Source organism: Equus asinus, chromosome 2, assembly GCF_041296235.1.
Source record: "Equus asinus isolate D_3611 breed Donkey chromosome 2, EquAss-T2T_v2, whole genome shotgun sequence".
Taxonomy (NCBI): Eukaryota; Metazoa; Chordata; class Mammalia; order Perissodactyla; family Equidae; genus Equus; species Equus asinus.
Genome location: NC_091791.1, coordinates 77,039,854 through 77,067,798, shown reverse-complemented (window position 1 = coordinate 77,067,798; position 27,945 = coordinate 77,039,854). Strand labels below are relative to the sequence as shown.

General features: G+C 39.3%; 1 protein-coding gene across 39 annotated transcripts in view; it reads right to left on the bottom strand.

The window, feature by feature from the left end:
* Positions 1 to 5,410: 5,410 nt before the first annotated feature.
* Positions 5,411 to 27,945, bottom strand: part of ZNF239 (zinc finger protein 239) — a 27,774-nt gene continuing 5,239 nt past the window's right edge. For 5 of the 39 annotated variants that reach the window (XM_044758090.2, XM_070491545.1, XM_044758118.2 and 2 more), the window contains 6 exons: positions 27,309 to 27,381; positions 24,548 to 24,624; positions 21,653 to 21,783; positions 19,375 to 19,566; positions 17,778 to 17,954; positions 5,411 to 15,922 (listed from right to left, as the gene is read on the bottom strand). In XM_044758090.2, coding sequence (XP_044614025.1) covers positions 14,436 to 15,590 — 1,155 coding nt within the window. In that variant the 5' untranslated portion in view covers positions 15,591 to 15,922; positions 17,778 to 17,954; positions 19,375 to 19,566; ... (1 more) ...; positions 24,548 to 24,624; positions 27,309 to 27,381 and the 3' untranslated portion in view covers positions 5,411 to 14,435. Of the gene's footprint in view, positions 15,923 to 17,777; positions 17,955 to 19,374; positions 19,567 to 21,652; positions 21,784 to 24,455; positions 24,625 to 27,308; positions 27,382 to 27,945 lie in introns of all 39 variants that reach the window. The other 34 variants (XM_014841484.3, XM_070491554.1, XM_070491549.1 and 31 more) reach the window with 17 other exon arrangements.

Genomic DNA, 27,945 nt, shown 5'->3' with positions numbered 1-27,945 from the left:
CCACCTCCCAACTCATTCTACAAGGCCAGTATTACCCTGATACCCAAACCAGACAAAGAGATCACAAGGAAAAAAATACCTTCAAACTGGTATCTCTTATGAACATGGACTAAAAAATCCTCAATAAAACACTGTCAAACTGAACTCAGCAACATACAAAAAGCCTTATACAACAGTTCACTTGGATTCACCCCAGGAGTGCAAGGTTAGTTTAGTTTCCAAATATCATTTAATGTATTACACCAAATAAATAGAAGAAAAAACAAAAACCACATGATCATCACAATAGATGCGGAAAAAGCATTTGACAAAATCCAAAACCCTTTCATGATAAAAATACACAACAAAATAAGAGCAGAAGAAAAGTTTCTCAGTCTGATAAAGGACATCTATGAAAACCTGACAGCTAATACCTACCTAATGGTGAAAGATTAGATGCTTTCCTCCTAAGAATAGGAACAAGACAATGATGTCCACTGTGGCCACTTTTATTCAACATTGTACTGGAGATTCTAGTCAAGGCAATTAAACCAGAAAAATACAAGCCATCCAGATTGTTCCCCCCACCCTGAACTTTATTGAGCAATAATTGACAAATATAATTGTGTATATTTAAAATATAGAACATGATTTGATATATGTATACATTGTGAAATGATTACCAAGGTCAAGATAATTATAAATATCCATCACCTCACATACTTAACTTTTTTTTTTTTAGTGGTGAGAACACCTATGATCTACTCTCAGCAAATTTCAAGTATACAATATTGTATTATTAACTATAGTTATCATTCTGTGCATTAGATCCTCAGAACTTATTCATCTTAGAACTTAAAGTAGTACCCTTTGACCTACATCTTCCCATTGCCTCTTCCCCCCAGCCCCTGACAACCACCATTCTATTCTGTTGCTATGGAATCACCTTTTCTTTTTTTAGAGTCTACATATGAATGATATCATACAGTATTTGCCTTTTTCTGTCTGGCTTATTTCACTTAGCATAATGCCCTCCCTGTTCACCTATGTTGTCCCAAATGGCAGGATTTCTTTATATTTTATGGCTGAACAATATTCCATTATATATATCACATTTTCTTTATCCTTTCATCTGTCAAAGGACACATAGGTTGTTGCTATACCTTGGCTATTGTGAATAATGCTGCACTGAACATGAAAGTGTAGATATCTCTACCATACCTGTTTTCATTCTTTTGGATATATACTCAGAAATGGGATTGCTGGATCAAATGATAGATCTTTTTAAAAATTTTTGAGGAACCTCCATACTGTTTTCCATAATGACTGACCAATTTACATCTCCACCAACAGTGTACAATGTTTCCCTTTTCTCCAAATCCTTGCCAACATTTATTATCTCTTCTCTTTTTGATGATAGCCCTTCTAACAGACGTGAGGTGATATCTCATTGTGGTTTTGATTTACATTTTCCTGATGATTCATGATGTTGAGCACCTCTTCCTGTATCTATTAACCACTGGACATTTACGTTGGAAAAGTGTCTATTCGGATCCTTTGTCCATTTTAAAATTGGATTATCTATTTGTTTGCTGTTGATCTGTACGGTTTCCTTAGATATTTTGAATTTTAACCCCTTATCAGATGTAGTTTGCAAACATTTTCTCCCATTCCATAGTTGCCTTTTCAATGTATTGTTTCCTTTGCTATGCAGAAGTTCTTTAGCTTGATGTAGTCCCACTTGCTTGTTTTATCTTTTGTTGACTGTGCTTCTGGCATTTTATCCAAAAAAAGTATTGCCAAGACTAATGTCTAGGGGCCTTTCCTTTATGTTTTCTTCTAGGAATTTTACAGTTTCAGGTCTTATGTTTAAGTTGTTAATCCATTTTGAATTAATATTTGAGTGGTGTAAGATAGGAGTCCATTTCGTTCTTTTGCATGTGAGAAACTATCCAGTTTCTCCAGCACCCTTTACTGAAGACGCTATCCTTTCCACATGGGTGTTCATGGCACCCTTGTCAAAAATTAGTTAATCTTGTATGTGGGGGTTTATTTCTGAACTCCCTATGTACCTGTTTTTATGCTAGTACCATATCATTTTGATTACTGTAGCTTTGTACTATAGTTTGAAATTAGAAAGTGTGATGACTCCAGCTTTGTTCTTTCTCCAGATTGTTTTGGCTATTTGGGCTATTTTGTGGCTGCATACAAATTTTAGGATTGTTTCTTCTATTTCTGTGAAAAATGCCATTGGAACTTTGATAGGGATTGCATTGAATCTGTAGATCACTTTGGGTAGTATGGACATGTTGACAATATTAATTGTTCCAATCCAAGAATACAGGATATCATTCCATTTATTTATGTTTTCTTCAATTTCCTTCATCAATGACCTAAAGTTTACAGTTTACACGTCTTTCACATCCTTGGTTAAATTTATTCTTAAGTGTTTTATTGTTTTTGATGCTAATATAAATGGCATTACTTTCTTAATTTCTCCTTGAGATAGTTCATCGTTAGTGTATAGATATGTAACTGATTTTTGTATGTTGATTTTGTATCCTGCAACTTTACTGAATTTGTTTATAAGTTCTAATAGTTTTATGGTGGAGTCTTTAGGATTTTCTCTATATAAGATCATGTCATATTCAAACAGAGACAACTTTACTTCTCTCTTTCTGATTTAGATGTCTGTTATTTCTTTTTCTTGCCTAATTGCTCTGGCTAGGACTTCCAATACTATGTTGAATACAAGAGGTGAGATTGGGCATCCTTGTCTTTTTCCTGATCTTGGAACGATTTCAAAATTTCATCATTGAGCATGATTTTAGCTGTGGGCTTGTCGTGTATGACCTTTATTACGTTCAGGTATATTTCTTCTATACCCAGGTAGTTGAGAATTTTTACCATGAAAGGATGTTGAATTTTCTCAAATGCTTTTCCTTCATCTATTTAAGTGATCATATGATTTTTATCTTTCATTTTGTTAAGTGGTGTATTACATTGATTGATTTGCAGATGTTGAACCATCTTTGCATCCCTGGAATAAATCACATTTGATCCTAGTGTATGATCCTTTTAATGTATTGTTGAATTTTGTTTGCTAGTATTTTGTTGAGGGTTTTTGCCTCTATGTTCACTGGGGATATTGACCTATAGCTATCTTTTCTTATGGTTTCCTTGTCTGGTTTTGGTATCAGGGTAATTCTTGCCTCATAAAGTAACTTTGGAAGTGCTCCCTCTTCTTCTGTTTTTTGGAAGAGTATGAGAAGGACTGGTATTAATTCTTCTTTAAGCGTTTGGTAGAATTCACCAGTGAAGCCATCTGGTCCTGGGCTTTTCTTTGATGGAAGATTTTTGATTACTGATTCAATCTCCTTCCTAGTCATTGGTCTGTTCAGATTTTCTATTTCTTCATGATTCAGCCTTTGTAGGCTGTATGTTTCCAGGAATTTATCCAGTTTTTCTAGGTTATCCAATTTGTTGGCATATAATTGTTCATAGTAATCACTTATGAGTCCTTGTATTTCTATGGTATCAGTTGTAACATCTCCCCTTTCATTTCTGATTTTATTTATTTGAGTCTTCTCTTTTTTTCTTGGTTAGTCTAGGAAAAGGTTTGTTAGTTTTCTTTATCTTTTCAAAAACCTGGCTCCTAGGTCTGTTGCTTTTTTCTATTGTCTTTTTATTCTCTGTTTCATTTATTTCCACTCCAATCTTTGTTATTCCTTCCTTCTACTAACTTTGGGATTTTCCCCCTTCCTTTTATAAGTTTGTTAATGAGTAGAGCCAGGTTGTTTGAGATCTTTCTTGTTTCTTGTTGCAGGCATTTATTGCTATGAATTTCCCTGTTAGAACTGCTGTTGCTGCATCCCATAAATTTTGGTCTGTTTTGTTTTTATTGAGGTATAATTGACATAACATAACATCATATTAGTTTCAAATGTACAATGTAATGATTGGATACTTGTATATATTGCTAAATGATCACCACTATAAATCCAGTTAATATCCATCACCATGCATAGTCACAAAACTTTTTTTCCTGTGATGAGAACTTTCAAGATCCAGTCTCCTAGCTACTTTCAAATATGCAATACAATATTATTAACTATAATCATCATTCTGTACATTACATTCCTATGATTTATTTATTTTATAACTGGAAGTTTTTACCTTTTGACCCCTTCACTGATTTCAGCCAGTAGCGTGTTGTTTAATCTCCTGATACTGGTGAATTTTCCAGTTTTCTTCTTGTAACTGATTTCTTGTTTCATACCACTGTGGTTGGAAAAGATGCTTCATATGATTTCAATCTTCTTCATTTATTAAGACATTTTATGGCCTAAAATATGATCTCTCCTGGAGAGTGTTACATGTGCACTTGAGAAGAATGTGCATTCTGTTGCTTTTGGATGGAATGTTCTATATACGCATGTTAAGTCCACCTGGTCTAACATGGTGTTTAAAGCCAATGTTTCACAGGGGTGTCATTACTCTGATGAGGAAGAAGGGGAAAGGAGCAGATGTGGGTTTGGGAGATACTAAGCCTGGAGCTCACTTAGGAAGACAGGATAGGAAACATAATCTTAAAACTTAGTTCACCATACATGTAGGAGCCTAGTGAATAGAGAATAAATATTGCTGTGTCCCTTCCTCATACATGCAAAACCACAGAGTGTGAAGCAGCAAATACCCAAACCTAGTTCAGGAAACAGTTGGTTCTGAGGGAAAGAGTGTGAGTAATATTTTTGTAAAATTTTAAGCCACACACACACACACTCTTACATGTAGGTGTGTATACATACATGTAAATATATATGTATGTATATGTGGGTATGTATACACACACACACAGTTTTGATTATGCAGCAGTCTTCTCCTTGAGAAACGGCATACCATACTCCCAGAACTGTATGACTATGTAGCATCTACTTTGCTCCCTAATACACAGGCAGCATTTGCCCATTAACTGTTGATATGTGTAATCTCTTTGATAACTGCTTGTGTGATGAGCATCCAGTTTAAAATGCATTTGTGATAGCTATTGACTCATTGTAAACATTTATGCTGCTTGCTATATAACTGAAATATGACTAAAAGAATAAATTTACTTTAGAGATTTTTTATTGCTACTTTAATGCAAACATGTTATAACTCATGAGTTCTTGTCGATATTAACAGTGTCCTGTGAACAAATAACTTTAAGAAATACTAATTTATGAGTATAGCATTTATTTAGTAATACTAAATTAAATACTAGTTGATTAATTTTATAAATATTAATCCTCTTGATTCTTATAGAGATGGGGATGAAAACTGCATAGGAAAATCAGTTAATGACACTTGAAACTGAGTGATTAGTTCATGGATAATCCTTTTATTACTCTAATTTGTGCTGTTCAAAATTTTCCATAATAAAAAGATTAAAAGGAAATGAAGAAAAAAGACAAATGGACCTTTATTGAGGAAAAGGAGGAGTAGCTCATCAGATTCCCCCAAGTGAGGACCATGTGGTGGATGTTCAAGAGGATGAAGCATCAAATGACTTTCACAAATCAAATTTTAATTCTTCAAAATCCTGAGATTCATGCAGGTTCAGAACTTTTGGAAGAAAACTCATGGAAATGAGTCAGAGTGTTTTCAGGAAATAGGAACAGTCGGTGGCCCAGAAAAACTCTGAGAGAAAATTGTGTGAGAATATTTCCCTGACCTCAGAGAAACCCATGGTTAACATTTGTCTGATAGCAGAGTACAGAACCCCAGTTTTCAACAGCAGAGCAATCTGCCAACGCTACCAATTAAGAGATTCTGTGAAACAACAAAGTACTGTTTTAATATTCCAGAATTATGTGCACTTGTACCTCATATAATAGTCAAACTCAGAGAAACAAAGTAGGATGGTGGTTGCTAGGGCTTGGGGACGGGGGAAACAGGGAGCTGCTGTTCAACAGGTATAAAGCTTCAGTTATGCAAGATGAATAAGTTCTAGAGATCTGCTGTACAACATCGTGCCTACAATTAACAATACTGTATTGTGCACTTAAAAATTTGTTAAGAGGATAAATTTCATGTTAAGTGTTCTTACCACACACACACACACACAAATGATGTGCACTGGTGTGTATGTTTGCATATGCATATGTTTCAATTCATTTTATTGATTTATATTTATACACAATGTACAACTTATATACAATAAAATCTATGCGCTTTATGTAAATAGTTCTATGAATGCAGTCATTTACCTGCCACCTTAACTGAGACAACATTTCCATTCCTCATGCTACTTTACAGTCAGTCACCTCTCTCCTCTTAACAAGCCGTGGACTGCTTCCTCTCGTAGATTTGCCTTTTCTAGAATTTCCTATACACTATGTAGCATTTTGAGTCTGATTTCTTTCACTTAACATAATGCTTTTGAGATTCATCCCTGTTGTGGTATCAGGAGTTTGTTTATTTTTACTGCTGAAAAAGTATTCTATTGTGTGGATATTCGACAAATTGTTTACTCATTCGTCTGTTGATGGATGTTTAGATTGTTTTCATTATGAATATTCTGCCTATGTTGTATAGACCTGCTATGAACATTGACAAAAAGACTTTGGATGAGCATGTCTTCACTACTCTTTGGTAAACGCCTAGGAGTGGGATAGCCAGGCTGTGGTAAGTATATATCTTATTTTATAAGAACAGCCAAATTATTTTCCAAATGGCTACTTTGCATTTCTGCTGGCAACTTCGTGTTTTTGCCAGCACTTGGTAATTTTATCCCTTTTAAATTTAGCTATTCTAGGTGTGTAGTGGTATCTCATTATGGCTTCAATTTGCACTTCTCTAATGATTAATGAGCCAGCGCTGGTGGTCTAGTGGTTAAGATTCAGCGCTCCCACCCCCAGCAGCCCTGGTTTATTTCCTAGTCAGGGAACCACACCACCCATCTGTCTGTTGTCATATTGTGGCAGCTATGTGTTGCTGTGATGCTGAAAGCTATGCCACCATGATTTCAAATACCAGCAGGGTCATCTATGGTGGACAGGTTTCAGTGGAGCTTCCAGACTAGAAAGACTAGGAGTAAGGACGTGGTCACCTACTCCTGAAAAATTGGCCATGAAAACCCTATGCATAGCAGCAGAGCATTGTCCGATATAGCACTGGAAGGTGGAGGACGGTGCAAAAAGACCGGGTTGGGTTCAGCTCTGCTGTACACAGGGCCGCTAAGATTCGGAACCGACTCCATGGCACTAACAAAACAAAAATGGTTAGCGATATTCAACATTCTTTCATGTGCTTACCGGCCATTTGTATATCTTCTTTAATGAAGTGCCCATTCAAATCTTTTGTTCACTTTTTAACCAGATTTTTTTTTTTATTATTGGGCTGTAAGAGTTCTTTATATACTTTGGGTGCAACTCCTCGTTTACAGATATATACTCTGCACATATTTTCTCCGAGTCCATAACCATCATTTTCTTCATATGAAATTTCAAAGAGCAGAAGTTTTAAAATTGATGAAGTCCAACTTACCAATTTTCCCTTCAATGGTTTGTGTTTTTTTGTATTCTAACAGGTTTCCTTCTAGGCAGTTTATGGGTTTTGTGCTTATGTTTATATTGTTCATTTTTTTCCATACAGTTACTCAATTGTTCTAGCACCGTGTGTTGAAAACAGTATCTTTTCCTCATTGAAATATCTTTGCATCTTTGTTGAAAAGCAATTGAGAATATGTGGGTGGGCCTAATTCTGTTCCATTTTTCTATATGTCTATCCTAATTCCAATACCATACTATCTTGATTTACTGAAGCTCTACAGTTAGTTTTGGAAAAAGGTCTTAACTTTTTTATTCTTTTAAAAAATTGTTTTGACTTTCTATGTCCTTAAGTCTTATATTTCAAGAATATGGTGTATCTTTCTGCTTATTTAGGACTTCAATTTCTCTCAGCATCGTTTTGTCGTTTTACGATAATTCTGATAATTTTGTCCCTAAAAACATTTCATGTTTTTGATGCATTGTAAATGGTATTCTTTTATTAATTTCAACTTTTAATTATTGCTAATATAGTGAGCTCATATCCTGTGACCTTGCTAAATTCATTTATTAGTTCTAAAAATATTTTCATAGATTTCTTATGCTTTTCTACATAATGTCACAGCAAATAGTTTTATGTCTTCTTTCAAATTCTGTATCTTTTTCATTATTACTTTAATTTTCAGAAGTTTAAAAGATCCAGAAAATATAACGAGCATCCTAGTATTCACCATTGATTTAAAAAATTTAACATTGTTTCTTCAAATTTTCTTTTAGTGAAATAAATGGGGTATGATAGGTGAAACACGTTCCCTTGGTTCCCATCTTCAATCTTGTTCTTATACTCAGTTCTGTTCTCCTCCCTAGAGGCAAATATTATGATGAATGTGGTAACTTTTCAGTTCATGTTTGGAAATTTTTTAATACACATATGTATCCATAAATAATATGGGGTGTTGCTTTGTCTTTTACACACAAATGTATCATACTGCAAGTTGGATTTTTATTTAACATTTTGAGATCTGTCCATGTTGATATATATAGAACTGATTTATTTTAATTTTGTATAGTGTTCCATTGTCTAAGCAAGTCACAATTTTTAATCCATTCTTTTATTCACTGGCTATTTGTTTTCAGTTCTGTGAGATGACTGTTCATATCCTTTGCCTGTACAGGCATGCATTGCTTAATGATGGGGATACATTCTGAGATATGTCATTAGGCGATTTCTTTGTTGTGTGAACATCCTAGAGTGTACTTTCACAAACCTAGATGGGACAGCCTACTACACAGCTAGGCTATACAGTACTAATCTTATGGGACCACAGTCGTATATGCAGTCTGTTGTTGACCAAAATGTTATGTGGTGCATGACTATATTTTTATTGGATCACTTGTTCTTTCAGTCCTAGGATTTCCTTATATGATTTGTATATTTATTATTTGGTTACAAATACTTTTTCCTAATCTTTGGCTTATCATTTAATTTTATTTATGCTTTCTTATATTGCACAGAAGTTTTCAAGTGATGCAAATATATCGATCTTTTCTTAGGCTTTTTTGCTTTTTGAGTTTTGTTGAAGAAATTATTTTCTACACCAAGTTTACAAAGATATATTTTCTACCAAGGCTGAACTTTTGCTTTTCATGTTTAGATTTTTAATTTACCTGGAATGTAATATTTTTATGGCATAAAGTAGTGACCTACCTTAATTTTTCTTCCAAATGGAAAAGTCAGTTGTCCCAGGGCCACTTTGAAGGTCTATGTAGTAGTTTCCTAGGGCTGCTGTAACAAAGTACCACAAATAGGGAGACATAAAACAATAGACATTTATTCTCTCACAGTTCTGCAGCTGGAAGTCTGAAATCAAGGTGTCGGCAGGACCACGCTCTCTCTGAAGGCTCCACGGGGGAATCGGTTCCACGCTTTTCTCGTAGCTTCTGGCTGTCAGTCCTTGGTGTTCTTTGGCTTGCAGCAGCGTAACTTCAATTTCTTTTTCTGCTGTCAAATGGCATTCTCTTTTCATGTGTCTGGGTCTGTCTCTTCTCTACAGAGCCAGCTTGAGTAACCCTTCTTGGTCCTGCTCTGCCCTGGCCCTCAGGCCCAACCTGATTGCCCCAACCCCAGTGCATGCCGGGCATGGTGCATGCTGGGACTCCGGGTGGGCCCCCTACCCTGTTTCCTTTTAGTGCCTTGTTGCACTGGCTAGAACATTTGAGACAATGTTGACTAGAAGTGGTGAGTAGACACCTTTGCCTTGTTCCCAATCTTAGGGGGAAAGTGCTCTTTATTTCACCATTAAGTATGATCTCAGATGTAGGTTCTTCCATAGATGCCCTTTATTAGACTGAGGATGGTCCCTTTAATTCCTAATCAATTGAGAGTTTTTAATCATGAATGAGTGTTGAATTTTTTCAAATTCTTTTTCTACATTTAAAAAAGATTAAATGGTTTTCCTTTTTAGTATGTTAATATGATGAAATACATTGATTTTGCATGCTAAAACCTTTCATTTCTAAGATAAACTCCACTTGATCATGATGTATTACTATCTTTTTATAGATCGCTGTTTCAATTTGCCATTTTTTAAAAAGAATTTTTGCATCTATGTTGAGAGAGACTGATCTATGATTTCCTTTTCTCATGATGTCTTTGTCTGGCTTTGGTGTGTGGTTGTTGGCTCATAAAATGAGTTGGAAAGTGTTTCTTCCCAGAAGAGCTTGTGTAGAATTGTATCTTCCTTAAATGCTTGGTAGAATTCGTTGTGCCATCTGGGCCTGTACTTTTTTTGTGTAGGAAGTTTGTCAGCTACAAATTCAATTTATTTAATAAGGCTATTCAAGTTTTCTCTTTCTTCTTGAATGAGCTTTGGTAATTTGTGCCTTTTCAAGGACTTTTCTCATTTCATCTAAGTTGTCGAATTTATTGGCATAATGTTGTTAAAATTCCGTACTGCTTTAACTGCCTCCTCCAAATTTTGATATATTCGTTCAGTTCAAAATATTTTCAAATTTTCCTTGTTCCTCTTTAACTCGTGGCTCATTTGAGTATGTTGTTTTATTTCCACATACTTGGGGATTCTTCAGATATTCTTATTAGTGATTTCTTATTTAATTCTGTTCTGGTTATAGAACATACCTTATATGATTTCCATTCTTTTCAATCTTTTGAAACTTGTTTTATAGCCCATAATATGTGAACTTGAAAAGAATATGTATTATGCTGTTGTTGAGTGGAGTGTTCTATAAATATCAACTAATCAAGTTAATCGATAGTCTTATTTCCTTGCTGATTTTCTACCCATTTGTGCTATCAGTTACTTAAGTGTTGAAATGTCTAATTGAAAATTTGCCTATATCTATTTCAACTTCATCAGTTTTTATTGCTCAAATCTTGAAGCTCTGTTTTGGTAGTGGAGCTGAAGAGAGCTGCTTTGCTGTTGGATTCCCAAATGCCAGAATACAGGTCTCTCCCTTGGGGCCAATTTCTGCAGAGAAGAAACTTCCCACCTCTTGCTGGAGGGTAAACCTCTGGTTGACAATGCACAGGGGTTGGGGAGGAGGGTGCACATATGTATGGGATGAGGGGAACGTTCCATATACAACTGGCCATTAATTTCACTACTTTCCCTTCACGTCTCAGTCCTATCCTCATTGGGCATCTCTGAGCTTGGAACCAACTGGTTCCTTCTTGTCCTTATCCTCATGTGCAAACAGGAAAAATGGTGTCTGCTTCTGCTCTGATACAATAGCTATCCTCCTTCCATCTTTCAAATTTTTTTTGAGATCTCTTATTTGCTGATGGTGTTTCTCCTGTTCTATTGCTGTGGTTTTATAAATTTAAAAAGTTTCTTTTCTAGCATTTTAATGCTATCCAGGAGATCAGACATGTTTAATAAAAGCACTTTATAGTCCTTTCTCTGCTATTTTGCTTAGCTGACCAAGTCCTGACATGATTTCTGTAGCCCCTGCTGATCAGTTGCCCCATGTTCCCTATCTATTAGCTTTCCCCAGCTCTATGTCTTGAGCCTACTTGTTGGTATCACCTGCTCTCAGGTACCAACGCAATGCCACTTTTACTCTGGCAGCTACTTTGGGCATGTTGCTTTGGACTTCCCCTTGCTTTCACTGCCTACGGTTCAGCCTTGCACTCCATGCTCAGTTACCACCTTTTCTCACCAATGAAAGTACAATGAGAAAGGCCATGGGAGCTGCAAAAGTGACACTCCACGTTTCTGTCCCTTAAATCTGGCTGTCAGGGTCAGGGATGGAGAAGTAAGGATTAAAAAGATTCTAATTTGGAACTGTGACTACAAGTAGTGATCACATATTCACCAGTATTTTGACCTTAAGATATCAAACAATCCATACAGAAAGCAAACAGCACCCACTGAATAGGTAAGAATTTTAAGAATTGTAAAAGCTTGTCTCAAGTACTCAACAAATAATAACCTGAAACCTAGATCCTTTGCTAAGTTAGTGATAGAATTTTCAACTGAATATAATTGATGGTTACTGAGACTATCCAAAGGTCCTTGTTCAAATCAACAAGTACTGGTAAAGCATCAAGCCTAGGGCAACCCTTGAACTCTGATGGGAACCATTTTTCAAAAATCCTAAGACACATCTTTTTTTCCATTTTCACATCTCTGAAATTTGTGTGTGTCTTAAAAATTAACGAAGTGTTTTCTTTTTACAGCCCAAGGCATCTTGAGATCTGATGAAATGTGACATATCCTCCATTGTTCTGCATTTTTGTGCACAAGTCCTTCTTTTTCTAATTTATTGGTTTCCCCAAACTTCCTTCCCATAACCAGCGAAATGCTCCCCAAGGACTCTGATCACATTTCAGTTGTATTAAGGAAGGTAATGCTTAATAGAGAACAGTAAAAGCTAAACATAGTTAAAAACATTGATTACTTAAGGTATGTACAAAAATTTGGAAAAACGGGCCATTTTACACCCATTTGAGATGTTGACTTCAGACCTACCCTCTGGTCCTACTCTATCTGGTTCTTGTGATCATACTTGGCTCCAAATCCCAGTTAGATTATATACGTCAGCTAATAGAAAACATATGTGACAAACATGAGGGCAGGAGGAACTGGGAGGCATTCATCATTTCAGAGATCACTGACACAGTCACATCACTTGTGATGATGCCTTATGGTATCTGAACAAGTGAAGGGTCTTAGTAATGCCAACGGGCAGATGCTCAGTCACTACCCTAATCATTCCCTATGGACTGCTCAGGGTTAGAGTCAGATAGTCTGGACTATCTCTTGAAGGAGGGCGAATGTCTTAATCTGTCACCCTCCTTCATTCCTTATTAGTTATGAGCTCTGTTTCCCCTAAATCAGTGTATACTTCACTGTCACCTATGTCCAGTCAACTGCTTCAGGCTACCTCTGATGTGGATATATCAGTTACAACCCCACCTTCTCAAGCTAATAAATTGGGCATCCATATTTCCTTACCTGGCATTTTTCATATATGGATACTAGTCATTGGGGAAGAACTGGGATCTAGATCACTGGGCAGCCTCTTGAGCACTGCCTGAGGGATCACTGGGCAGCCTCTTGAGCACTGCCTGAGGGATCACTAACCAGTTTAGAGAATCAGGGCTGCAATTAGGAGCTCATTGTGTAGTAACTTCTGATTCAGTTATGTTTGCAATCCCTTTTCTACTCTCACCTGTTACACGAGCCTCTTGGATTGACTCCTAGGGGATGAATGCCTAACTCTTTGAGGTGTCCTAGCTCCACACGCAATCCCACCCACACCACAAGTGAATTATATGTGATACAGTGAATATTTCAAGCCTGATCTTCCCAAACCTACTCTCCAAATATAGTTAAAAAATTTTTAAATAGCTATTTTTATATGAAGTTCTTTTAGCTAAATATAAAAATAATTTGTAAATATAAGTTAGATGTCTATGGTGACGTGTAAAGTGGCTGGGGATGCTGCAAAAACAAATGATTTTTTGGGGGTACATCAAATATTAAAACAAGGGATAAACCAGAAGAGAGAAATATCAGAAACTTTCTCTCTTGACTCCTTTGTTTTGCTTAGAATAGAACATAAGTGGTGAAGAAAATTAAGGAAACAAGGGAAGGAAGTGTTCAGAGAAGAACTGAATACATTTAAATCTATTTCAACTTCATTTGACATGTTTCAACATGGTGGATGTACCCTACTTGGCTGTAGTTTGCAGGGGAGTCAACTGAGGGGGTGAGATTCAGAAGAATCCTAAAGGACTAGCTGCACCCAGGGACAAGAGCTACTCGTGATCCTGAGCAGCTGCGTTGGGGGAGGCGGGGGGAGGGGGTTCAACACCCTGTAACATGGCGTATGGGGTGTGCTGCACAAGCAGCTCTTCTCCACCTTCTTGTTGTATGGCCACAGACTGCTGTACATTTTTGCAATAAACACAACACATTTCCAGGCCCACTGGACCTCCAACAACCCCCTCAGCCTAGAACTAACATATTGTACAACCGTAGTTTAGACAGGGCGCCTCAGAGCTGGAAGGAAAGATGAAAAACACAAGGCACACAATTTGAAGAGAAACGAGAGTTCCAATTTCCAAGAGATCGTGAACAAAGGGAAACATGTTCCGCTTGGACAAATGTAAAGTTCTTGCAGTTATAAACGCTGGGTAGGATATGCAGTTCTAATAGCACTGGCTGAACCGCAAAGGACAGACAGTTTCATTCCACGCATCTCAGGAACCGGAACAATGAACTCATGGGATAGCACAACAAAGCGCTTGGTACTTAAATACTCAAAATGAACGAGTGATTTTCAGTGAGGGAACATATCGGAATAACTCTTACTACCTCTCTCCTTCATAGAATACAAAGGTAAGAGTGATGTTAAACATATTTACGTCTTTAAACACGAGCACTGAGACTGAGACCTGGTTTAGCGGGGCTCTTTCCTGTGAACCCGCTGGTGGATGTGGAGGTTGGAGCTCTGGCTGAAGCCCTTCCCACACTTGCTGCACTCATAAGGCTTCTCTCCAGTGTGCACTCTCTGGTGGATGAGGAGTTTGGAGCTCTGGCTGAAGCCCTTCCCACACTTGCCGCAGTGATAGGGCTTCTCTCCAGTGTGGACCCTGAGATGGATGCGGAGGTCCGAGCTCTGGCTGAAGCCCTTCCCACACTCATAGCACTGGTAGGGCTTCTCGCCTGTGTGTATGCACCGGTGGATGTGAAGGTTTGAACTCTGACTGAAGCCCTTCCCGCACTCTCCACATTTGTAGGGCCTCTCTCCCGTGTGGACTCGCTGATGGATGTGCAGGTTAGAGCGCTGACTGAAGCTCATCCCACACTCACCACACTCATAGGGCTTCTCGCCAGTGTGCACGCGCTGGTGGATGTGCAGTTTGGAGCTCTGACTAAAGCCCTTCCCACACCTGTCACATTTATAAGGTTTCTCGCCTGTATGGACTGCGTGATGAATGAGCAGACTTGAACTCCTCGTGAAGCCCTTCCCACACTTGTCACACTTGTAAGGTTTCTCATCCGTGTGGACTGCCCGATGGATGAGGAGACTCGAGCTCCTGGTGAAGCCCTTCCCGCACTGCTCACATTTGTAGGGCTTCTCTCCTGTGTGGTCTCTCTGATGAAGCAGCAGTGCCGAGCTCTCACTGAAGTCCTCACCACACCGACTACATCTATAGCATTTCTCTGCAGTGTGGATTTTCTCACGTGGATGGCCATCTGAGCTAGAGCTCAATATTTTCCCACAGTCATAACGGTTACAGGGTTTCTCTTCTGTGTGAGCTCTCTGATGACTACGACTGGCCACCTGTGATTTCCAACCACAAACCTCTTTGTGGTTACAGTCGAAGGGATCCAAGGATGCTTTCAACTGGCCATTCTGGCAGATTGCCTCACCACTGAACAATGGTGGGACCAGTTCTGTTACATCAGACACAAGCTTAATCTGAAGGTTCTCTGAACAACGGTCCCTCGGAGGACTACTCCCCTCTGTCACTCTTCTCTCAGTGCTTTCTTCAGTTACAAACAGACTTTTGCTTTCCTGAGGATCCTGGGGCTTATTCTTACAGAACATCGCTGGGGAGTCCAGTGTGGCCACGTGGCCTGGAACTTTCAAAGACAACTATTCTTCACTTTCTATGTTTTTGAAACCATTACTTTGAAGAGTCACCATATGGCTCTTGTTTCTGGCAATATGAGAAGAAGCTTCTCCCCACTTTCGACATGGGGAAAGATCTAGTTCAGGGCTCTTGCATACTTCCCATTGAAGAGTCCCAATAGAATCGTGACTCCCAGTTATTGCATTGGCTCTCTCTCCCAAAATTAGCCAGCAGGAAAGCTCTTCATGTAACAGATCCCTTAGTCCTTTCTTTTGAAGATTCTCCACAGAATTTTCACTCAGGTCTCCTAGGGAACAAAAAGAATTCAGTGATAAGAACAAAGGGTAGATGTCAAGATTTCAAACTGGAGTGCCTAAGGCCTGAAGATTTAGTAACTAGGAAAAAGTTCAGTCTTATCCTCATAGTCACGTCCTTTGGGTTAATGTTGGAAAGAGAGGAAGTCTGACTACACAAGACAGAAATCTTTTCTCTGCTTTTAAGCATGGCCAATGAAAGCATTCCTCCCCTAACCCTGCAGAACCCTATGAATCCTTGCCACAAATAACATTTCATTTCACTTTACTTCGTTTTATTTTAATTAAATTTGCATTTAATTGGCAATCCACTTTAATAGGTGCTAGGGATACAAGGAAGAAAATAAAAAAATCCTTTTGCTTAACAAGCGAGAGCCTATTGGGAAGAAAGAAAAGTATAGCAATAATGATGAGACCACGTAAGTGCTATGGTAGATGCATGCACAACCAATCCTGAAAGCACAGACAAGGGGCATTTGACCCAAACCTTGGGGTCTAGGGGAAGATTTCTGGGAGAAAATGTAAGGAAAAAAATAAAGTGAAATGTGGAGAGAAAATATGACACATTCAGGAAAACTGTAGGCAGCTTCTTATGAAGGATATAAAACAGGTACCAGGGGTAAAGAGTGTGCCCTGGAGAGGAAGCAGGAGCCAGAACAAAGGGCTTGGTGTGTACTATTAAGGAGTTACGGATAAAACCCTCAGGGATTTCAGGCTACTGAAGGATTTCAAATGGGAGTGAATGACTGACTTCATGATTATAAATAGCATCAGAAATAGGCAAGACTTTAGGTAGAGAGACAACTGCTGTAGCAAATCAGAAGAAGGGTGATAAGGCTGGTGGTTATGGAAAGAATGGGAGAGACATTCTAAATCACGTGACGACTAACTAAGCCTAGAAGGGAAAGAAGGCATCAAGCACGATTCCCAAGTTCCCTGTGTGAGTGACGGGGGATGGAGGTGCTGCACAAGAAGACAGGGAAAGCAAGAGGAAAAGGCTGGAGTGGGAAAGGAGGACAGACGACCAACTCAAAATCTGTCTGGTTTAATTTGTGGTGCTCCTGGAAGAGTCTTGCACTGTTCAGTAAGCAGTGAGATATATGAGTCTGGAAGGCCTGAGTCAGAACCGTGCTAGGAATACAGAGCTTACGCTTAATAGTATATATGTTGGTCAAAACAAGTAGAGTGAATATTACACTGAAATGACAAAAAAGCAATCTGTAATAGTCTTGGGAAAAAAGAAAGGTTTCCATCAGCAGAACAAAAATGCTGAGGAACTCCTAGATGGCAAAGAGTAGATGGATTATGATGACAGAGAAACTAGAAAAAAATGCAACACCTCAAATCATGTACAGGAGAAGACTTTGAAAGAGTAAGAAGTCTTCTCAGGAAGTCCTGGAAATTCAAATTCCAAACTCAGAATCAACAATTATAAAGTAAGAAAGGTTTATCTTGGAAATTCAGCTTTGTGTTCACGTTAGGCATTTCAAACGGCAGGATGAGTTGTTGCTGTTAGCACCAACACTCTCCCAACCACCTTCTTCCCACAAAAAATCAAATATTGGGTGGCTAACAGAAGTGGCCCCATACAAAGCCTCAAGAACAGAATAAATGATCTGCTAAAGAAAGAAAGACTCCTCAGAGTATTAGTTGGGCTGAAGAGAGAAGCAGAAGTTAAGGTAATGATGGGCCTGCAACAATGACAGTGTTGATTAAGGTACAAAAAGAAGCGGTGGACTCCACATGTGCCCAGGGTAAAGCCTCCAGGTAACCCCTGCAGTGGGATTTCTGATAAGGGAGACACCCCAGAGCTGGAGATCAAAGCAGGGCACGCCTCAGATAACTTACTGGCCTGAAGTGGCAACCTCAAAAAAGGGGTCTACACCACCACCATCTGGATTCTTGTTATATCCATCCCAAGTCCAGTCAGCAGAAGCGCCCCCTATGGGTAGAACACGCACGCAGCAGAGAGGGTCGGGCATCAGCTGAGGAGGAGCACTCCAGTGTCACAGTGTGAACATAAGACTTTCGGAAAAAATGAGACAGTAAAAAAATATAAGCAGACCAAAAAAAAAGTAGAAAACATCAATAAAGAGTGGCACAAACTCAAGTGAACAGAGGAAACAGAATTTAAAAGGTACGTAATTAAAAGTCCAGAGAAATCTGAGAGGATATCACATCTAGAAAAAAACAACACAATAATAAAATATGGACAAGTTGTTATGAAAAATAATCAGAATTATTCTAAATTAACAAAAAGATCGAAAAAGATGATAATCGTAACAATTAAGACCTGCTGTGCCCATGGGAGCACTCAGGCACTGGTGGCACGATTTGATGTAAACTATTAAGACACCCATCTGACACAAGGGGAAACCAAGGCTGAAAAGCTTAAGCGACTCAGCTCACAGGTTAAGCTAAAGGGTTAAGTCTTTAGTAATTTTTATTTAGTAATATTTTAATTAATAGTATTTATTATTAATAGAGGTACTGTAGCAAAATTTTTTAAAATTACTTTTTTTCTGTTATTTCTTTCCCTTCAATCTATCTTCACAATATTCACAGACCTCCTAGAAGATGGACTTTTACTTTTATCTTTCCATCTGTCTATTGTATGTACAACCTCAGGACTTCAAGCAAAAAAAACCCCAGAAAACGCTAAAAGCACTCAGACAGAAACGCTAGGTTATGTGCAAATAAATGAGAATAATATTGACACTGAACTACTAATCAGCAATACTGGATACCTGAAGATAACTGAGCAATATCTTCTAATTTTGGAGGAAAAGTGATTGTGAAATTCGCATTCTATTCTATATACAGCCAATCAATCATTTCACTGGGAGGAATAAATAGACATCTTTTCAGACAAGAAAGGATTTAAACAATTACTTAAACAATTACTCAGGAATGTACTGTAGCAAAATTTTAAAAATTCCTTTAAGAAAAAGATGATACGTGATACAAGAAACAAGTGAGCCAAGAAGTCAATCAAACAGACAATAAAGTTGAATCAATTGTTGATACATAAAAGAAAACAATAATAATTAACCAAAACTTTATAAAATAGTATGGAATGAAAATCTCCCCAAATAAAACATATTTAAAAAAGCAAGTATTGACTTTAGGAAAAGAAAAAAAGGCACAGTAATCATAGTATACTACTTGACTCTGCAGGAACAAGAATTACGAAGTCAAAGCAACATAAGCATTAATCACTGACGTGACTCTGACATAAATTCTTGAAAGGATGAGCATGTTAGGGGATGTAATGTAAAAGAGCTAAATGCTCATCTATGATATAAAGAAGTCAACAGAAAATATCAAGTATTGATAAATTGAAAAATAGCAGTATATCATAATATAATAAATTCAGATTAGAATTATGCTGAGGTGCCATTTGCCACCTGTTACGCTGGCAAAAACCCAAAGCCTGAAGACACACCTGCTTGTCAGTGTAAACTGGCATCACCCCCGAAGAAGGACATTTTGGCAATTATCTATCAAAATCACCAATGTATGCACTCAGCGTTCCAGCAGGGGGCTGCGTTCCTCAGATTTCCAGACACAGCTGTGAAATGATATTTGCATGAGATTTACTCACTGCAGACGATTTGTGACAGCAAACGACGAGAACCTGGGTAGAGTGGAGTTAGGGACATGAAAGAAAGTTCTCACTGTGCACCTTTTTGTTTGTTTTTATTTTTGCAATATAACTTTAATAATTTGAAAACATTTAGTACATTTGGGAATCTTACTTTTATTTGCTACTCACGGATAATTTATTTTCTACCTTTCTTCAGCATGTCCAAAATTCTCATTGTACATTTTTTTCCAGCTTTATTTAGGTATAATTGACAAGTAACACTGTCTACCTTTTTATGCTTTTTTTAACTAATGCATTTATTCTTTAAAAAAAGAAAACAAGTAGCTGCATATGTATAATATTTTATATGTATAATAATTATAAATTATTTTATTTTATATAAAATAATTTTGGAAATATGGACACAAACCCAGTAAGGAAAGCTGAAAGGACTGAAACTGAGTGCCTCTGAGAAGCCACACTGTGGACATGAGGAGCAGCAGAGCAGGGAAACTGGTTTTGCTTATAAGCCTTTTAGTACAATTTCTTTATCTAGGTGAATGCATTACTTTGTTTACAAAGTTGAAAAGTAACGGCAAATAGAAAAAGGAAAAAACAATAAAACAAAAACAGTGCAGTTTGGAGCAGTTAAATCATGAGGTGGGCCAAAATTATTAGATGGCCAAGGACACTAATTCCCCATCTGGCTGCACGCTATCCGGGAATGGCTGCAGAAATGACAGGTCTGTGCAGGTCAGCGGGGCAGGAATTCCATTAATGGTAAGTTTTATAAGTAGTAATGAATCTTTGTGATATTATTTAAAAAAAATATTTAAAATAGGGGGCTGGCCCTGTGGCCAAGTGGCTAAGTTTGCGCGCTCTGCTGCAGGTGGCCCAGTGTTTCGTCGGTTCAAATCCTGGGCGCGGACATGGCACTGCTCATCAAACCACGCTGAGGCAGCGTCCCACATGCCACAACTAGAAGGACCCACAATGAAGAATATACAGCTACGTACTGGGGGGCTTTGGGGAGAAAAAGGAAAAAAAATAAAAAAATCTTAAAAAAATATTTAAAATATTATGAAAAATGAGTGTGTAATATTAGAAGAGAATGCTGACATAATGAGAAAAGAGGTCCTTTTAGCAGGAGTTAATACGACATGACAAAGATCTCTAAGACATACTGCATGAAATAGCCAGTTGAAAAACACATTCAGAATAATCTCATAAATTTTAACACATATATTTGTAATATGCATATATAGAATACACAGGAAAAATAGGATAAACAAACTATTATTAATGACGTCATTTCATATTATACCAATGTGTCTGAAGTTTTGAGATTTTTATATGTTGCTTTAAAAAAAGTCAGACAACGGGGCTGGCCCCGTGGCCGAGTGGTTAAGTTCGCGCGCTCCGCTGTAGGCGGCCCAGTGTTTCGTTGGTTCGAATCCTGGGCGCGGACATGACACTGCTCATCAAACCACGCTGAGGCAGCGTCCCACATGCCACAACTAGAAGGACCCACAACGAAGACTATACAACTATGTACCAGGGGGCTTTGGGGAGAAAAAGGAAAAAATAAAATCTTTAAAAAAAAAAAAAAAAGTCAGACAACTATGTTCAATTTTGTATCAATTAAAAAGGAAAACCTAGAGCAGAGATTGAAAGTGGAAGCACAGATCGTACTCCACTTTCGGCCCTCTGCAAAGAGCAGTCCCAGTGACACTGGGTAGATCAGATCGTACCGCTCCGTTGCTCCACTGGCTTCGCACAGAACTTAGCACCGAATACACGTCTTACCAGGGCCTCCAACGTCACAAGTGCGCAGGGCCTGCCCACCCCTTCTTCCCAGCTGCTCCCTGTCTTCTAGCCACACTCCTTCCTCCAGGTCTTCAGGTCTTCTCTTGCACTGTTCTATCTGCCTGGAATATTCCTCCCTTAACCAGTCACCTGTTTAATGCCTGCTGATCCTTTAGATCTCAGTTTAAATGTCACTTCAGAGGCCTTCCCTGAAACTTTCAACAACACATACGTCAGCCTCGTCCCATCCCATGCCTTCATTCTCTCAGAGCACACTGTTTCATCCTTCACAGGACTTATCAATTTATAGTAATATATCATGTTTACTTACTGTCTCTTCCGCAAGACTGTAAAAAATTATTTCTTCTCTGTTAAACTCCACAGCAGTCAATTTTTAAATCTTGACTATGTGCACACAGCACTGGAAGTATTAGATACATTGCTTTCCCTCCAGAAACCTGGCTGGAAACAAGGAAAATAAATCAGACTTGCAGATTCAATAGTTAAAAAAAAAAAAAAGCATACAAAAGAATATGTAATCAGGTCTAGGACTGTGAGATATAAATTGAAAGTTCTGAGAGAAAGCAGTCAAGTGGAAGAGATGGTCAAAGTTTTCACACAGGTAATGGACTTTGAATAAAACCTTAAACGACAAAATTCACCAGGAACCAGAGCACGGTAATCAAAGGTACCAGAGCAAGCGAGCATGGAGGACCTCCAGAGAACAGGCTTAGCTGGAAGGAAAGTAAACTCAGGATAGCAGAGAACAATGCTCCACAGGGGAGAGCAAGCACCAAGGGCCTCGAGAGCCAGGTGGGAGTTGAGAGGCTCTACACCAGCAACTGAAGGTCATGCCAGGCTTTTACCCAGAGTGACCTGGTAAATGGGAGGTCAGGGAGACAAGTCTACTTGCAAGATCCAACTTCAGCCTGAAGAATGATGTCAATAATCTAGCTGATTGTTACCATAATTCAAGCATTAAATGGACCCATTTCAGGGTGATATCTGGGGGACTTAAGAGTGTTACTAAATTTAAAAGAACTTAAAGTCAAAAAAGAATTATTGGTGAGAGAATTACACATACTGAGGATGGGGAGGGAGAAACTTAACGGCCTATTTCTAAACTAGGAGACTGGAGGGGTGGGCCTGGTGGCATAGTGGTTAAGCTCTCGCACTCTGCTTCAGCAGCCTGGGGTTTGTAGGTTCAGATACTGGGTGTGGACCTATAGACTGCTCATCAGGCCATGCTGTGGCGGCGTCCCATGTACAAAATATAGGAAGACTGGCAGAGATTACAGCTCAGGGCCAACCTTCCTCAAGCAAATAGAGGAAGATTGGCAACAGACGTTAGCTCAGGGCCAATCTTCCTCACTAAATAAATAAATAAATAAATAAAATAAACTAGGGGACTGGAGGAATGTTATAATTCCCCCAGAACTGGGAATATGAGAAGAGAAGTTAAAAGGGAAAGGAATTTTGAAAATTCTCAATACACTGAATTTGAAGTGACACTGGATAGTCAAGTGTAGGTATCCCATAGCCAAGAAAATACACAGGAACAGAGTTTAATATGAGGAGAGGAAATAAAGCCATTAGGGTTATTGAAATAGAAAGGATAGTCAAGGCCATTTAAATGTACGACAGCTCTTGGATGCAGGCAGACAAGTATACATATCTAGCGTGCATTCTCAGCAGGGCACTATTGCCTCCAAGGTGGTGAGAATTGGTTCTTAGAGGGCAGTGGTGGTAGTAAGAAAAAGAGTGAGAAACTGACATACAGTGATCAAAGAGCAGGGCATTTTGAGATTTCCAAAGTTAGAGGAAAGACTGAGAAATACGCAGAAAAAAGGAATAAAAGAGAGGCTGGAGGAAATAGGAAAACTATGATTTCATACAAGTCAAAAAATTTTAAGATCAAGGTGAACACTATCAAAACCATGCAAAACATTAACAATAGTAAATGCTCTGAAAGACATTAAAAAAGGAAAAGCTCTGAAAGGCACAAAAGTTTACTAGTGACTTCCAAGTGAGCAATTTTGGTCCAAAGATAGAGCACCGGCACTAGGTTTATATAAAGAAAATGGAAACGCAGGACTCTCCCCACCTCCAGGTACCACTTCCTTCTGGGTTGATCCCCTCACTCCCCAGGTTTGGCTGAAAATAACAGTTCAAGAGCCACAGTTTCTAAGGGAAGAGAACCATGTGGATTGGGACAGGAAAAAACCCTGAAAGCCATGATCGCAAGATCCTTCTCTTTGGTCGTTTTTATAGAATGTCTGATTTTACTACAAAATGGCAGTTTCACATGGTTCAACCTGGGAGGGAGACATGCATCTTCCCATCTAATTAAAAATTCTTTATCAGCATCTACTTTTTTTTTGTGAGGGAGATTGGCCTTGAGCTAACATCTGTGCCAACCTTCCTCTATTTTATGTGGGATGCTGCCACAGCATGGCTTGATGAGTGGTGCTAGGTCCGTGCCTGGGATGCGAACTGTGAACTCCAGGCCGCTGAAGCGGAGCATGTGAACTTAACCACTACGCCACTGGGCTGGCCTCTATCAGCATATTTTTAATGGCCACATATTCTTCTCTTGTATGATCCACAATAAATTGTATAACCAATCCCTTCTGATACATTTGGTGGGTAACTTTTCACTATTTTAAATGATTCTATAATGACTCATCTTTGTACACAATTTTCAGTTGGACTTAAGTCTAGATACCTAAAAATGAATTATTACATCAAAAATGTTTAAGGCTCTTTGACTCAAGCAGTCAAAATGTTTTTGAGAAAAACCATATCAATTATACCCCTATGTATCGCTAGGGAATGAGGTTTTGTCTCTCCAAAGTACCGTCGTATCTTCAGAAGGGGAGACGGATGCATCCCTGAAGGTGGAAGAAAAGCAGCAGTGGGGAGGAGGTGTTGCAGGACAGGGGAGGTTTAATGAAGTCTAAGCAAAGATGGTGCAAGACCAATGTGGGGAAAATGAGGGAAAGATGGAGTACAGATAAGAAGGTCAGCGTGAATGGGGAAGACCACAAGCTTCTGAAAAGGCAGAATGGGGAGGAAACGAGTAGATAAATGTTGGTCAGTTCGTGGAAACTGAGGCCTCAGCTGTCTCCAGAGACCAGAGAACTTCAAAGAGAACTCCAGGAACAATTAAAAAGGGACTCCTCTTTCATGCGTTAGCCGGGGCTCACAACTTGCCACGATGCTTAACTGGTTCTTTTTCATCAAGTTCATTCTCCATTATTTAATGATCTTCAGTTTCAACTTGCTCCAACTGAGAGGTCACATCTGGGAAACACAGAGAGTGGGTGACTGTGCAGAAAGCTAAATCAGTCCCAAACCCTGGCTTATCAGGGATGGACAAGGTATGGTTTCTGAGACGACTCAGTAAAGCTACCATTCTCCAATTCTTACCAAGCAAAGTTCTTTAGTGCTTAGAACAATCAGAAACATCCTTTTGTGCCAAAGAGAAACTAGGGAACTCTGATTTCTGAACCACAACTCCTGGAGCCCCATTACTATTTAAAATGGAAGAAAAAAAACTCCCAAGGACAGGTGTCCAGGCTCATGTTCTGGCCCATGAGACCAAGTGGCTCGAGTTTTCCAGCACCACAGCTCTGCGCGCTTCCTCTGCGTAGGGTCCCAGCAATCCCACCACACCTCAGTTACTCGACCGTTTCTGGTTCCTAAAACATTAAGCGCATTCCTGCTCAACCAACAACCACCTGCACAAATGCTCTGGAAGGAGGGAGAGGTTGGTAGCACTGGAAAAGATGAGAAGGGTACAAAAGTGTGCAGTTCAGGGATCTGAGGGATCTAAGTCAAGTTTTGTCAGAAAATTTTTCTTTTCTCATCTACATTGCTACTTCCATCCAATTCCTTCTCCTCTTGCTCACAACTCACCCAAGCTCAAGCTATCCAGCTACCGAATCTTTCCTTTCCACTGCCATCTCATGGTCATTGCTGAGTTGTCCTTTCCCTTCATTCCCACTATTATCCTGACAACCTCAACACTCCTGAGAACAAGTTACCCAACTCTCTAACCTCACATTTCTTAATCTCCTTAGGGTTGATGATCTCTGCCTCATTTCATCAAACTCAATAACCATAATCAGGCCCATTTCACGATTTGGATCACTCTGCCTTTGAAGGATTAACCTCTTAATATCCTACACCTTAAAAACATCTTCCTGGGGCTGGCCCAGTGGCATGGTTGTTAAATTCACACGCTCCACTTCAGCGGCCTGGGGTTTGCGGGTTCGGATCCCTAGTGTGGACCTAGTGCTGCTCATCAGGCCATGCTGTGGCAGCATCCCACATAAAATAGAGGACAATTGGCACAGATGTTAGCTCAGCAACAATCTTCCTCAAGCAAAAAGAGGAAGATTGGCAACAGATGTTAGCTCAGGGCCAATCTTCCTCACAAAAAATACACATACACACACACACACAAATCTTCCTGTTCTTTCTGCTCTTCCTCTTCCATCACACCTGCCTTGTCAAGATCACCATCCTTTAACCTTTCCTTTTTCTCCTCTCAGCCAAAGCAGACTTCTGACCTCAAGTTTTTCCCTAGTCGTATCAATCATATATCCTTTCTCCCTCTAAACTAAGTAGTTGAACATTCCTGGAAAAATCAAAATAGCATATAGACACATAGCCATAAAATACTCTTCTCAGGTATTCCCATCTAGCCCCTTTGGCTTAAAATATCACTGACTGCCAAATACTTACCACCAGCCCTAACCTTTCCCCTCAACTCCAGGCTCCAACTTTCCACCTAACATCTACACTTGCATGTCTAAAAGGCACTTAAAACTTAACAGGCCCCAACAGAACTCTTGCTCCCAACAATCTCCGTCAACATCTGCTCTTGCCTAGTCGTCCTCATTTTAGTAAATGGCCACATGACGCACCCAATTCCTCAAGCCAAAATCCTCGAAGTAATTTTGATTCTCTTCTCTCTTCCTCACATTTTGTCTAACACCAAGTGCTATCAACTGTACCTCTAAAACACATCTGAATCTACCCACTTCTCTCCATCTTGCACTATTATTGTCACGAGTTCCAGCCATCATTAACTCTTACTTGCACCAACCTCCTAATTTGTCTGCTACCACTCCTGCTCCCCAACACAATGAATTCTCCACATAGCAACCAGAGTGATCTTTTAAAACACACACTACATCAAGTGTGATACCCTCCAAAGACTTTTCAATGGACATCGAGTAAAATCCAGAGTCTTCATCTTGGTCTACAAGGCTTTACAGACTGGGGTCCTGTCAATTTTCCAAACTCAGCCCTAGTCACTCCTCCCTTATGTGTCACACTTGGCCCCAGTGACCTTGCAGGTGCTTGACCACATCAAATGCATCTCAACTTAGGGCCTTTGCACTGGCTGTCCCTCTGCCCACAATGTTCTTTTTCTGATCTTCACATGCCTGGTTCCTTATCATTCAGATCTTAACTGAACCGCCACCTCCTCAGAGAAGCATCTCCTTGACCATCTAACCCAGAGTAGCACCTAGTAACTATCACTTCTCTGTTTTAATTTCTTTGTACTACTTATGCCTTATGTCATTTTCTAATTTACTCATTTGCTTTCTTATTTACAGTCTGTCTCTCCCCATGAAGACACAGTTTCCCTAAGAACAGAGAGGCTGTCTGGTGTGTTTATGGCTGCATCCCCAAGGCCTCAAGCAGGGACTGGCAAATAAAAGGAGTCCAAATATTTATCTAGTTAACTTCACAGTGAGTCTGGTTCCCTCCAGGGTTCTGTCAATGGAAGAACACTTCTCAAATTGCCTCTGGTGAAGAACCAATTTCTTTTAAAAAATTTCTAATATGTCACAGACTGATACTTTTGTAAAACATAATAATTACTACAAAATAAAAACCCAGACATATAAAATATCAACACCAATTTTTTAAAATCATTAGATTTAATGGACATAAAAGTTTTAAACACTTACTCTCAATTTCCTTGTGTCTTTGCAGACTGGCAACAAGCTGTTGGTGGACTGGCAGCAGTCTACAGGCCACACTCTGAAAAGCAGAGGATAGAATATACACAAAACGACTGAGAGCCAGGTGAAGCCCAAAAGAGCAGCTCACCTCTGGCCAGGGGAGTGCCCAGCAACCTTCAGAAGCGCAGGCACCTTGGGCTGGAGGCTGAAGGGATCCCACACACTCCCTCCTCAGGAAAGAGCACAACCAGGCTGCCCCCAGGAGTGACACAACTACCCTATTCGCCACCAGTGGAGAAGGCAGCAATGAGAGAAAGTGTTTCCTCCCAAGCTCTCCTCTCAAGGTCACAGGTCTCTACTGTGTCTGAGGAAGAGGGATGAGATTGGGCAAGAGAAGCCTGCAGGTCCCTGCAAGGTGGGACGAAGGAGTTAAAGTGGAGGGCGCTGCCTTAGACCGCCATAAATATACTTGTTAGTACAACAGGGCCCGTGAATGTCAAGTGGTTGGATGAGCCACTTCTCTCACCCAGACTTTTTCTTCTCCACCTCAGGGAAAAAAGACTACTTTCTGTCCAAGGGTCACCACCCCTATGCATTCTACATGGAATCCTTTCCTCCCTTCTGAGAGTCAAGTCCATCAATT